Raw genomic sequence first — 12,521 nt, forward strand, 5'->3', positions numbered from 1 at the left:
TTTAGTGTTGTTTTATCCCAGGTCAGCCTTGATTAAACTGAACTATGGTCAAAGACATCCCAACCATGATTGTCTTATTTTATGAAAGATTATGGAGAACTACATTGCTTTTTGTGTAATGGTAGAATGTAGTTCAAGGAGTATTTGGCTGCTATATCTAGCAACCACACAAGGCCCCCTCAATAGTTTGTTGTCAGTAAAGACTGATGAACTGACAGGAGCAAGAGTGTTGTGATATAATACATATCCTGCATTGGTTTCATTTATTATATTCACAGCTCAAATTCTACTGAAACCACCTTTGCTGACAATCCATCTTAGGGTTGACAAAATAGATACCAGTCATATAATGAGTATAATATATTTGATTATCCTCTTCAATTCTCTGAACTTATGCAAACTGAGTAATTATTATAAGCCTAGTTAATAGATTCACAAAGAAATTTCACTACACTGGTACTTTGGGGCAAGTTATGAATGCCACTAATTCCCCTAATTCCTCACTGTCTATGAGAAACATAAATCTCTTATTACTATATTACAATATAACACATAAAACTCGTGTTTGCATTTCATTTCCAAAAAAATCTTCTTGATTTAACTTTCTTTTGTCTCCTTGTAACTTACTGCAAATTTATATTTGACAGACTTAAAACATTATTACCAGATTGCATAAATTTAATTAACAGGTACTAAAACTCTTTCTCTATCTAATTCAAACATCTATAAATTAATATAAACTTAAACTCCAGTAACCAGCCTAGGTAAAATAAGACAGCAGCTAGTATGAAATAATTTCTGTTGTTCCACTTGCCCTAACCCTTTAGCATTCAGATCATTTTATCAAATGTAACGCTTATATATACACATTATTTTGAATTAATCATGCATTATTTTGTAACTTCAAGATTTCAATGATATTTCTATCTTTTTAGAATGATATTGTAGAGTAGGTGTGAGAAGCTGGGTCTGGCCAGTTTAAATGTTAAAGGGCAAAATCAATATTTACACCACCATAGACAGCATAGATTTAAGGGGTTCCCCTAGTAAATATAAAATAACAAAAAAATTGTACCTAAATCTTCAGATTTGTTAGGAGTGTTTTCATTTGGCTTTCCCGCTGACTCATTATTAGACAGCTGGTTCTGTGATACACTGTGGTCTTTGGTATGAGAAGATGTATTTGGTTGATCAACATTCCTTGGCAACATAGAAATTCCTTGAATTCTGTTATAATAAAATAAAAACACATTCATTTGACCTTATAATCTTTGGAGAGTTTGAAAATTAGCAATCTTTTCATAGGGAAAATATAATAGAAGTGGCAAACTATGGAGAGTGTCTGAACATTTAGTTACATTTTTCTACATTCTATGTTTAATGCTCGCTGGAGTCAGCTTTACCTCCTATACTTGTTGGACTATAAAATATGGACCAATCACATATTGGAATCAATTCAAATAACTATACACCTCTCCTAAAATGGGTAGCTTGCTAATGCTGTTGTCATTATTGTCATCATTTGGGATATTTGATTTATGGAATCAGTAGAGCATCACACAAAATGTTTTATGATATTTATTCCAACTGTTCAAATCTAGCTAGGTCAATGTTACCATTCATGTTTCTGAGGTTGATAAAATAGTATCAGTTCAAGTACTGAGATAGATTTAATGAAATAAGCCCTCCTTGCAAATTTTTAGCCTTTTTTCTTTCTAAGACTTAACAACATCAGCAACTACCATTGTCATTGTTATCTCTGCTGCTTAAAAAACAAGTTATCTTTGGAATCACTCATTCTACATATCTTACTTATCTGCAATAGAAGCAAGTATAAAGAATTTCTTTGACAGTAATATGAAGATGTGCAAAGGAGAGGTGTCAACTGTCTTATCGTTTTCATCGTTTAACATCTGCTTTTCATGTTAGCATAGGTGGGATGGTTTCACAAGAGCTGGTCAGGCAAAAAACTACACCAGACTTCTGTGTCTGTTTTGGCAGAATTTTTACAGCTGGATGCCCTTCCTAACACCAACCACTCAACAGAGTGGACTTAGTGCTTTTTATGTGGCACCTGCACTATGTTAATCAAAATAAAATATAAAGTATATAAATTACAAGTATGATGATATTTAACAAAATTTATAACTACTTCTTGATCTTTCTCAACTTTTGAATGTTATTGCAAGTATGGATGTATGGTAACAAGTTTGCATCCCAACCACATGGCTCTAGGTTCAGTCCCACTATGTAACACTTTGGATAAGTGTCATCTACTTCTGGTCACCCAAAAAGTCTGTCTCTCTTTCACACACGCCAATAACTGAAATGCCATTATCTAAAAGATATTTCAAAGCATGTAGGATAACACATGTAACCAATTAGCATACATAAACACACATTGAAAATACTATTAAGAAGTGACATATATACCCCGAATGTGCAGCCACTTGGTTATATTGATTCATAAGTACCATGGCACCATCAAGTAAAGTTTGTATATCTCTGAGCCATTGGATTCGTGCCTCAATATTACACCGTTCCTGACCTTCCAAACTTGCCAATTCCTCAGTAGATAGGCCAGATAATACAGACTGATTCTGTAGAACTGAATTCACAGTTTAAGAAAATGAAAATAATATTTCAAATAAAAATAAAAATTTTATTTATTTATTATATACAAACTTATATACAAAACTAACCATGAAGAATAAAGCAGAACAACAACAACAAAAAAATGAATAATAAAGGGATCATGTTTTTTTTCTTCTTGAAAGGATGCTAGCAGAAATTCAAGTGAAACTCCTTTAAGGAGACTGTAAATATCTAGTCTAGGGTTATATTCAATACACTGTTACTGCCCCCAACAGTACATATATTTGTTGTTATTGTTTGTTCCTTTGCAAGCCATGCTTAGCTCATAAGGGCTGGTTTCCCGGTTTCATTAGCATACTGGTTCCCTACCTGGATGGGACGTTGGTCTGATGCAGGTGAGCTGCTAGATGCAGGAGGAAAGAGTGAGAGAAAGTTGTGGTGAAAGAGTCAGCAGAAGTTTGCCATTACCTTCTGCTGGAGCCATGTGGAGCTTAGGTGTTTCACTCATAAACACACACATCGCCCAGTCTGAGATTCAAACCCGCAATCCCTCGACTGCGAATCTGCTGCTCTAACCACTAGGCCATGTGCCTCCACAGTCCATATATTTAATAGATAATAATCAAATGAAAGTCAATATTAAACAGCTAGTGGTTACAGAATCAAAAGCGCCAAACAAAATACTGTAGCATTTTTTATCAGTACCCTTTAGATTCTGATCTCAAATCCTGCCCAGGTTAACTTTTGATAGGTACAAGTCAAAGTACTGATGACAATATACCACTTCCATTGGTGCCTCAGTATGACCATGGTCTAATAACCAAAAGCAGTAAAAGAACAAAAGACTAGAAATGATTGTACAGAGTTCAATATATGAAAAGAAGTTGCCAGACAAATGCTTGTTTTTACAGTTACTGACTGAATTTATGGCAGTCAATCAACTATTTGATCAGCATGCAGAATTGACCCTTTAGCATTCAGATTAATCTGTCAAATGTAACGCTTGTTTTATTTGCATTGTTTTGAATTAATGAAGCATTATCTTGTAGTTTTGGCATTTCAATGATATCACTGTTTATTTTTAGAATGACATTGTAGGGTAGATGCAAGAAGCCAGATCTGGCCAGTATGAACATAAAACAGATAGAATATTTTGACTAGATACAGCTGGTTTAAATTCTAAAGGGTTAACTAGGTCCATGTACAAACATAGCAAGTTATACAGGGTTAGCCAAAAGTCACCCGACAGAAAATCAAAATTCCATAAATACTATCTGTAATTCTGTATTGACTCGAATGGAGAAAAGTGTCGCTCAAGAAGGACTTCAGTTTGAACAATTTTCACAGTGTTTTATATTTAAATGGTTTTGATTTACTGTCAGGTGACTTTTGGCTAACCCTGTATACTCAGATAAGACAGTGATAAGCTTTCGGTTGATCTCAGCATAAAATATTTGACACAAAATGATGTCTGCCTAGTCTCTCTTTTTCTAACTACACAGACATAAGGCACAACTTACTGGCACCAACACTGTAGCCCAAACTAGGAAAAATTGTGATTTTTATATCTTGAATTTATTTTCTAGTTTTAAAAACGTGTTAATAAAAAATGAGAAATTATGAATATTATTATCAAAAATACACATACCAAAAGAAGAGAATAAAGGAGGAAAACTAAGAAATGACATATTGTTTTGAGAAGTTCCAGGGAAACCTTGACTTTCAGGAACAGACATACTTGGTTCAGCAGTAGCAGTAGTGGTAGTAGTTGTAGTAGTATTAGTAGTTGTTGTAGTAGTACTATTTGTTGTAGTAGCTAAAATTAGAATAAAAGTAAAAAGATGAAAAAGAATACTAATTATAGACAGTAAACGATTAAGTCAGAAATTGCTTTACAAAACTAATATAGCTCCTTGTTTATACTAAATACCAAAATATTGTTATCTGGGAAATGGTTTACATGGCTGCATCAAGCAGTGGACAATAGCTAGATTCTTGGGTTTTGAATCAGATATATTTTTGAATCATCAGTTGATATTTCAATAATGTTCCCATTATTTCTTTATTCATTCACAATGATTTAAAGATTTTGTGCTTTATTTAATCTGTCAGTCTAGATCAGTGATTCTCAACTGGGGTCCACATAAGACTCAGTTGTTAAAAATCATGCGCAATAAATCTGTTATACTCTTACAATGCATAAAATATTTTAACTATATTTTTATATAATTCTTAATAATTTTAAATCATAAAAATATGAGATTTTTTAAAACTGCATATGGCTATGAGGTTCCAGTTGGGTAAAACAGGAATCAAAGGGTTTCACAGGCAAAAATTAGTTGAGAACCACTGGTCTAAATAAAATATGGGAACACACAAACAACTATTACAAGAATGTTGCGTGAGGAGATTTTAATTTGCCTCCATCAAGTAAACAAAAATATTTATTACTTTTACCCTCAATGCTATTGCTTAACAGATCAACAAATAGTGTCCACAACAAAATACAAGGGCCATACTAATATATGGCTGTTCAACCAACAGGCTTATCTTAGTCAATTATGCTATTATAATTAGTTAATAATATATTGCTTGCTTAGGGCAGCAAGCTAACTGAATTGTTAGCCCACTGGGCAAAATACTTAGTGACATTTTGTCCATCTTCATGTTCTGAGTTCAAATTCTACCAGGGTCAACTTTACCTTTCATCCTTTTGGGACCAATAAAATAAGTACCAGTTAAACACTGGGGTTAATGTAATTGACTTCCCCCCACACACACACACAACTAAACTTGCTGGCCTTGTACCAAAATTTGAAATCAATATATTGCTTGCTAATCAATACACTACACAATCACAGCACCAGACAGCCTATACCATAAATACCACTAGACTAAACATCCAGTGGAGGAAGTGGGTGGGTGGGTCATTATAATCAACAGTTCTCCTTCTAAATTTCTAGTTTTGTGCCAATGGTAGTGGCAGGTGCTGTTGCTATCACTACCACTACCATTATTACTATCATAATTTTCTCAGTCAGTAACAAATTCAACTTTATTCACAGTGGTGATGGAATAGAGGTAAATACTATGAGTCAATATGAATACCAGACATTTTGAAAGATGTAAAAATGAAAAGACATATAAATGATAATTTGGTTACTTTAAGTGACAGTCTCAGATAATTGGAAATATAAATAGAAAAATGGTTTGCGTCAATATTTTGGAAGTAAAGTTAATAATTTCTTTAATTAATAGCACAAAATACATCTATGCTTTGTTTGATTACTTGTCCCAAGGAATCATCACTCATCTAATTCTAGTGTCTATTTTTATCTACAGCATACAACTGTACATGGTTTCATAAATAATAGACCCAGAACATTTATAAATTACAGATTAGCTGCAAAGTAAAATAACAACAGCAATAAAACAACAACAACAAAAACAGTATAGTGAACTTCATTCATTCTTTTGCTTTATATCTGCTTTTCATGTTAGCATGGATGAGATAGGTATTTATTAATGAGGCATTATTTTACAACACGATGATAATGATAATTGGAAGAGTTATATTTATTGGTTTCAAATTTTTGGCACAAGGCCAGCAATTTCGAGAGAGTGGGTATTGTTTATAGCTACATACATACACACTATGGCTACTCAGTTATTTATAGCCAACAGTATACTACTACAATAACAATAATGTGAGTAATATTTGTATTTAATAAACAATATATGTAACAGACACTAAAAGAACATTTGAAAACACAGATTTCAGGTTAAGTCTCTTGATAAATAATATTATGACTAATAAAATAGAAATAACAGTTAAATACTGAGTGATGAATAGAGCAACTTACTAGTATTTGAAGTATTCTGGGTTGACACAGGGTTGACTGTCTGTTGTTGGGATGTAGTCTGAGTTGGAGGTGGTGGCGGTGGTGGAGGCATGTTAGGAGCCCATAACGGCATAGGTGGAAATCCAGGAAACACCACTGATAAAATTGAAAAAAAAAAAAGAAAAAAATATATATATATTTAAATCTCTTATATGAAGATCAAAAACAATTTGAAAACATAACTCTTAAAATGATTAAATCTATCTTGAATGTAAGCCTAACATAATGGCAGTCATTGTTGTCTTTACTGATGAAATTGCCATTTGTAACTCATACTACCCTTGCTGTATTCCAACATCCATAACTGGTCAATATATACTATTTCAAGGGAAGGCACATGGCTTAGCAGTTAGGGGTATTCAGCTCACAATCGTAAGATCAGGACTTCGATTCCTGACAGTATGTTGTGTACTTGAGCAAGACACTTTATTTCAAATTGCTTCAGTCCACTCAGATGGCAAAAATGAGCAGTACCTGTATTTCAAAGGGCCAACCTTATCACATTCTGTGTCAATGCTGAATCTCCCTGAAAACTATGTTAAGAGTATGCATGTCTGCGGAGAACTCTGTCACTTGTAAGTTAATTTCATGAGCAGGTTGTTCCGTTGATCAGATCAACTGGAACACCCATTGTCATAACTGACAGAATACCAGTTTATACATTTCATTTTAAAGTTTATGCTTGCATTGATCACATAATTAGTTGAGGTAGATATTCTATAGCCAGCTACCCTCTAAGTCAACTCAAAAAGCTCAAGCTTTGCTCTCTCCACTGCTGTTGTGAGCTCTATATCATCTGTATGATGTGGAAAATATTCCATCAACATTGCCCATCATTAAAATTCGTCCGAGGCTTGGCCCCTGTACCATCCGTCCACTACAGAAATGTTTGTGTCGTATCACAACACTATGACAGAACTATTTCACCTCAATTGGCCCTGCTCTCTTCAACATCGTGCCAGACACACATAAAGGAGGAAAGTGACTTCACGGCATTCAAACAATCCCTAGATGATTACTCCCAACAAATACTAGATAAACCACCCATACCCAGATATGTCTCTGAAAACAATAACCCTCTGCTTGAATGGGCTACGGTTCCCCAGAGCTGACTGTGTATCTCTTCCAGGTGGTGCTATTAAATTAGACATGGCCTGAGTCAACTTCGGCCAAAACTTATCTAAGTAATCTAATCTAATCTGTAACCTTTTAATCAAAGCATGACAATGTGGGTAGAGGTTGATATCTTAACATTTCTGATGATCTTAAGTATAAAAAAATTTATTAAAGTTTTGTATAGAACTACATTTAGAGTATGTCTATAAGCTATTGTGTTTAGACCTGTTCTATTTTGTAGATGCAATTTTTTTTTTTTTAATAAAGCAATCCGAAATTAGAAAAATAAAAAATCTGCAACAATCTCGGTCCCATTAGTATCGGATAATGGATTTTCAACTGTGTAAAGAAACTGAATGTGGTGATTGTAGTTTTGACGGTGATTGTGGTGAAAGCAGAGACAGTGTTGATGATGATGATGGTCAAGATAAGTATGGGAGGGGGATAAAATAGTATCAGTGGTTATAATGGCGACAGGAGCAGTGTGATCTGTGATGCTGAGGTGATGGTGATAATAGTGGTGTTGATAGTGTTAGTTGTGTGATGGTGGTATTGTAGTGGTTAAAGTGACTGTCAATGTAACCGTCACGATAATGTTGATCACGGTGTATGTGGTTGAAGTGGAAGCAATGACAATGCTGCTGATGATGTTGGTGGTTGAGGTGGTGATTGTGATATGGTGGTAGTGGTTGACATCGTAGTGCTGTTTCTGCTGGTTTGGTGGAGGTCTGCGTTCTCCGAGTGCTTTTCTAGTTTCTTTCTGTAGAAGAGTGTAACCTCAAATGTGAATTTTTCTTCCATTTTCTCTGATCATCAAACTAATATACCCTCATCTATCCTCATCATTTTTTTATCATTTTATGTATATATATACATATATAACATATATATACATACATATGTAGCGAAGCTGCTCTCTCTCTCTATTATATACACATGAATGCGGACATAGCAGATAACAGTTAGCCTTCGGCCGCTTCTTTGGACCTTATGTCCACCACTCTGATTGGTTGGTATTGGTGTATTTTTCCCTCTTATTCTATCTCATGCCAGAGTGCAACCCAACCAATCGCTGCCTTCAGATAAGGTCACGTTCGACAGTTTTCTGAACCCCTGTTTGAGCCGATTATTTCTCATAAATAGCTAGCTTGTCTGCGCTAAAGTTAGTCTTGGCTTTAGACCTTCTGAGGTCTAACCGCAGACCACAGAGCACCAGCCAGTTCCAGCGACGACATGACTCCGATTCATTGGAGATCCAACACTTCGTTCAACTAACTGTTTACTACAAGCTTCTTTGTCGCCAGCGTCTACACCGACTTCTCTAATACACACCACCAACAGCGCCCACACAGGTTCACTCAATACTGTTTGTGAAATATCTCCACCAAGGTTAACAGAATTCAACCTGTGAGAACTTCTGTACCAAGTAACCAGCCAGAGCATTGAAGCCTCAACTTCTTACACGACATGTGTCTTACTTTGGCTCTGTCTTCAACGCCACAACCTCTTGGTACAGCACTTCAACTACTGTGTACCTTTGCTACGAACTGGTATTTCTCATCCTTGTGTCTGAACTTTCTTCTAACGTCCATTTTCTATGCTCTGTATCTCTTGCATTCACATACACATATTTGTATACACACACACTTTGTTAACACACCGGCCTGTCTTATATTGTGTTTTATTATGTCACATTCACACACACACAGACATTCTAGTTGACAACCAATAAAACCTTACTTTTATACATTTTTACCGGTTGAGTCTCTCTTTTCCTTGTTGGTACTTAACTCATTTTAACCTCATTCCATCTTTTTGTTTTTATATTTGTGCTGACCGTGCGATGCGTTAAAGGAGCCATTCCTTCGTCACCATTTCCTGGTCGCACGATTGTTACACATATATAACATATATAGTTGAGATGTGTTCTGTTAGAACATATAAGAGTACAAATAGAGCTCGTTCACACTTAGAATTCCCAAATAGTCGGTAGTATTCTTATGGTATACTACCAATTCTACTCTTAGGTATTCCTTGTGTTTGAAAGTAAAAAGTAAGAGTCAAAAAGAAGAGTAAGTACAGTTAGGCAGCTTTTTAATCACTAGAAATGTTTCGATACATACAGATCCTCGTATATACAGGATTTAAAGTTAAGTTTAAATCAAATTATTTAACGATTTACTTGTATAAGAAGATCTATATATATCTCCTCAGGCGATACTCAGCTGCTGTCTCCATAAGCAAAATTTAGATTTCCATGCTACAACATCCCCTTCAACCTAGCGAGAAGAATCTGTACAATTGTCTCAAATTATAGAACATGAAATAAAAGACTCCAAACACTAAAGGCAGTTCTTCTCAAAAGACATTACCCAACATCATTAGTTGACAATGGAATAGAACGGGCCAAGACAATTGCGACCCAAGACTTACGAATACCGAAACACTCTCACAGTACATTAAATAGTCTCCCATATCTCTCAACACACAATCCAAGAAATGCAGAAGCTTACACAATTATATACAAGAACATCCCACTACTGAGTCAAGACCCACATCTAAAAAAAAGCACTCGAAACCCATAAAATAATAAAAGGCAAAAGACAACCCAAATCCCTAACCCACTCACCAATGCAAAATTACCCAACATAAGCTCACCACCCACTGTCAAAAAATGTGGTCGTTCCAACTGCAGGACTTGCATTGAAGGAACAATATACAAATTCCAGTTGGGACATACTTTTGTCGTAAAAAATAACTTCACCTGTGCATCAAAGAATTTACTTTATGCCATACAGTGTGAAGGATGCCACAAAGATTACTTAGGGCAAATGAGCCTTACCCTCAGAGAAAGGATGACAGTCCACCGCCAACAATTGAGTGATCCCACCACAAGAAAGATACCACTTAGATCTCTGTGCATAAAACAAGTCCCCCAAAATCCTAGTTTTCCCACTATACCAATGCCCAGACAACACCACTGACCAAACACGAATAAATAGGGAAAATAATCTTATTCAAAAATACAGACCACAACAACATACTCTAACATACCTCCCCCAGGTACACACCCACAAACACATACACACACACAAATACAATGCACCCCCACGCAAACACACACACATACATACAAAAACACACATGCACAAACACAATATCCCCACACTAGAGCACAAACCCACACACATTCCAAGAAAAAATACGTACACATACAATTGCACTACGATTTTAGCAACCCTAACCAACACACATATGTAAACATGTACATGCACACACCTACATACACCACCCTGACAATCACAAATCACATTCACACAAACACACCCACACAAAAACGCAAATACAACACAACTCACACACACGCATATATGCACACGTGTACATACACATACACACAAACACAATATGCCCATTCCCCAGTAAAAAATCACACACACACACTCAAAAGGAAAAAAACACACATATACACACAATACAATCCCAACAAACACAACACTCACAAACACACAGACATACACACAAGCATGCACACACAATGGCACACCTCCCCAACAAATAGAAGACACATAGACGCACTCACACAAACACTTTCACATGTATACACACACACTGCACTAACTAACAATGCAAACAAAACAAATCACTCACAAATAGAGCACACACACACCTGGAAAACTACACAAATCATACACACACACACAAACGCATATTCAGTACCAACATGCACACACATACACACCACCCAGATAAACCCAACACACATGGACACACACAGAATCCCTGATAAATGCAACACACATCCACACATACATACATATAAATACATGTATATACATATATATACATATATTATATATATATATATATATATATATATATATACATATATTATGTATATATATATACATATATTATGTATATATATATACATATATCATACATATATATATACATATATATATATATATATATGCTAGCATGGAAAGCGGATGTTAAACGACGATGACGATATATACATTATACATACATATATATATATATATATATATATATATATATATATATATAAATTTAAGGAATGGAGTGAACGCATGTTATAACTGCATACTTTATTCCGACATATGTTTCGAAGAATTACAATTTATGCGATCCATAGGGAAATGTATGGGAACCATCTTAAACGTAAGACATTATGACCGAATATGAGAACTATAGTTGGATAAAGTTATAACGTAATTCATGGGAAGTTCCGATTCAGCACAAATAGCTGATTTAGTCTGCACATATATTCTATATGAATTAGAAGACCAATTCCCAAATGTTAAGGGTGGTCTATACAGAGACGATTGTTTACTCTATTTAGAGAACACCACAAACCAAAAAATACAAAAAGTTAAAAATAGACTAGCTAGGTTTTTCAGTAGAATGGGCTTTAGTATAGTATTTGGAGATGAAACATCTATAGCTAACTTCTTGGATGTCACTCTAGACCTACACACTAAAACATTCTTCCCTTATCACAAACCCTCCACTAACCTAAAATACATCAACAATCATCCAAATTCGGTAACAAGAAATTTAGTTAAGAACATTTCACTTAGACTATCCAATCTTTCTACAAACGAAAATATTTTCAATAAGGAGGCTGAGTTTTACAACTCAGCTTTATTAAAAGCAGGTTATAGAGAAAAAGTTAACTATATATATTCTACTTATGAAACCGATTTGAGCAATAATAATAATAGTAATAATAATATAGATTTTAATTTAAACAATAACAACAAATACAATTATAATTTCCATCATAAATTCTTTAACGATAATAACCAGCTAAACATTTATTCACGAAATAGGGGAAGTAACCGTCAGTTTAAACCCTTTATCAATGATAATAATAAACTAAAA

The 12,521-nt window shown here is 34.7% G+C and overlaps 1 protein-coding gene across 2 annotated transcripts in view; it reads right to left on the reverse strand.

The window, feature by feature from the left end:
• The window catches only part of LOC106883391 (E3 ubiquitin-protein ligase synoviolin B), a 43,612-nt gene that overhangs the window by 1,996 nt on the left and 29,095 nt on the right, over positions 1-12,521 (reverse strand). For both annotated transcript variants that reach the window (XM_014934384.3, XM_089364977.1), the window contains 4 exons: positions 6,459-6,593; positions 4,244-4,411; positions 2,434-2,608; positions 1,076-1,227 (listed from right to left, as the gene is read on the reverse strand). In XM_014934384.3, coding sequence (XP_014789870.1) covers positions 1,076-1,227; positions 2,434-2,608; positions 4,244-4,411; positions 6,459-6,593 — 630 coding nt within the window. The remainder of the gene's footprint in view (positions 1-1,075; positions 1,228-2,433; positions 2,609-4,243; positions 4,412-6,458; positions 6,594-12,521) is intronic.

Source organism: Octopus bimaculoides, chromosome Z, assembly GCF_046866305.1.
Source record: "Octopus bimaculoides isolate indiv1 chromosome Z, ASM4686630v1, whole genome shotgun sequence".
NCBI classification, from domain to species: domain Eukaryota; kingdom Metazoa; phylum Mollusca; class Cephalopoda; order Octopoda; family Octopodidae; genus Octopus; species Octopus bimaculoides.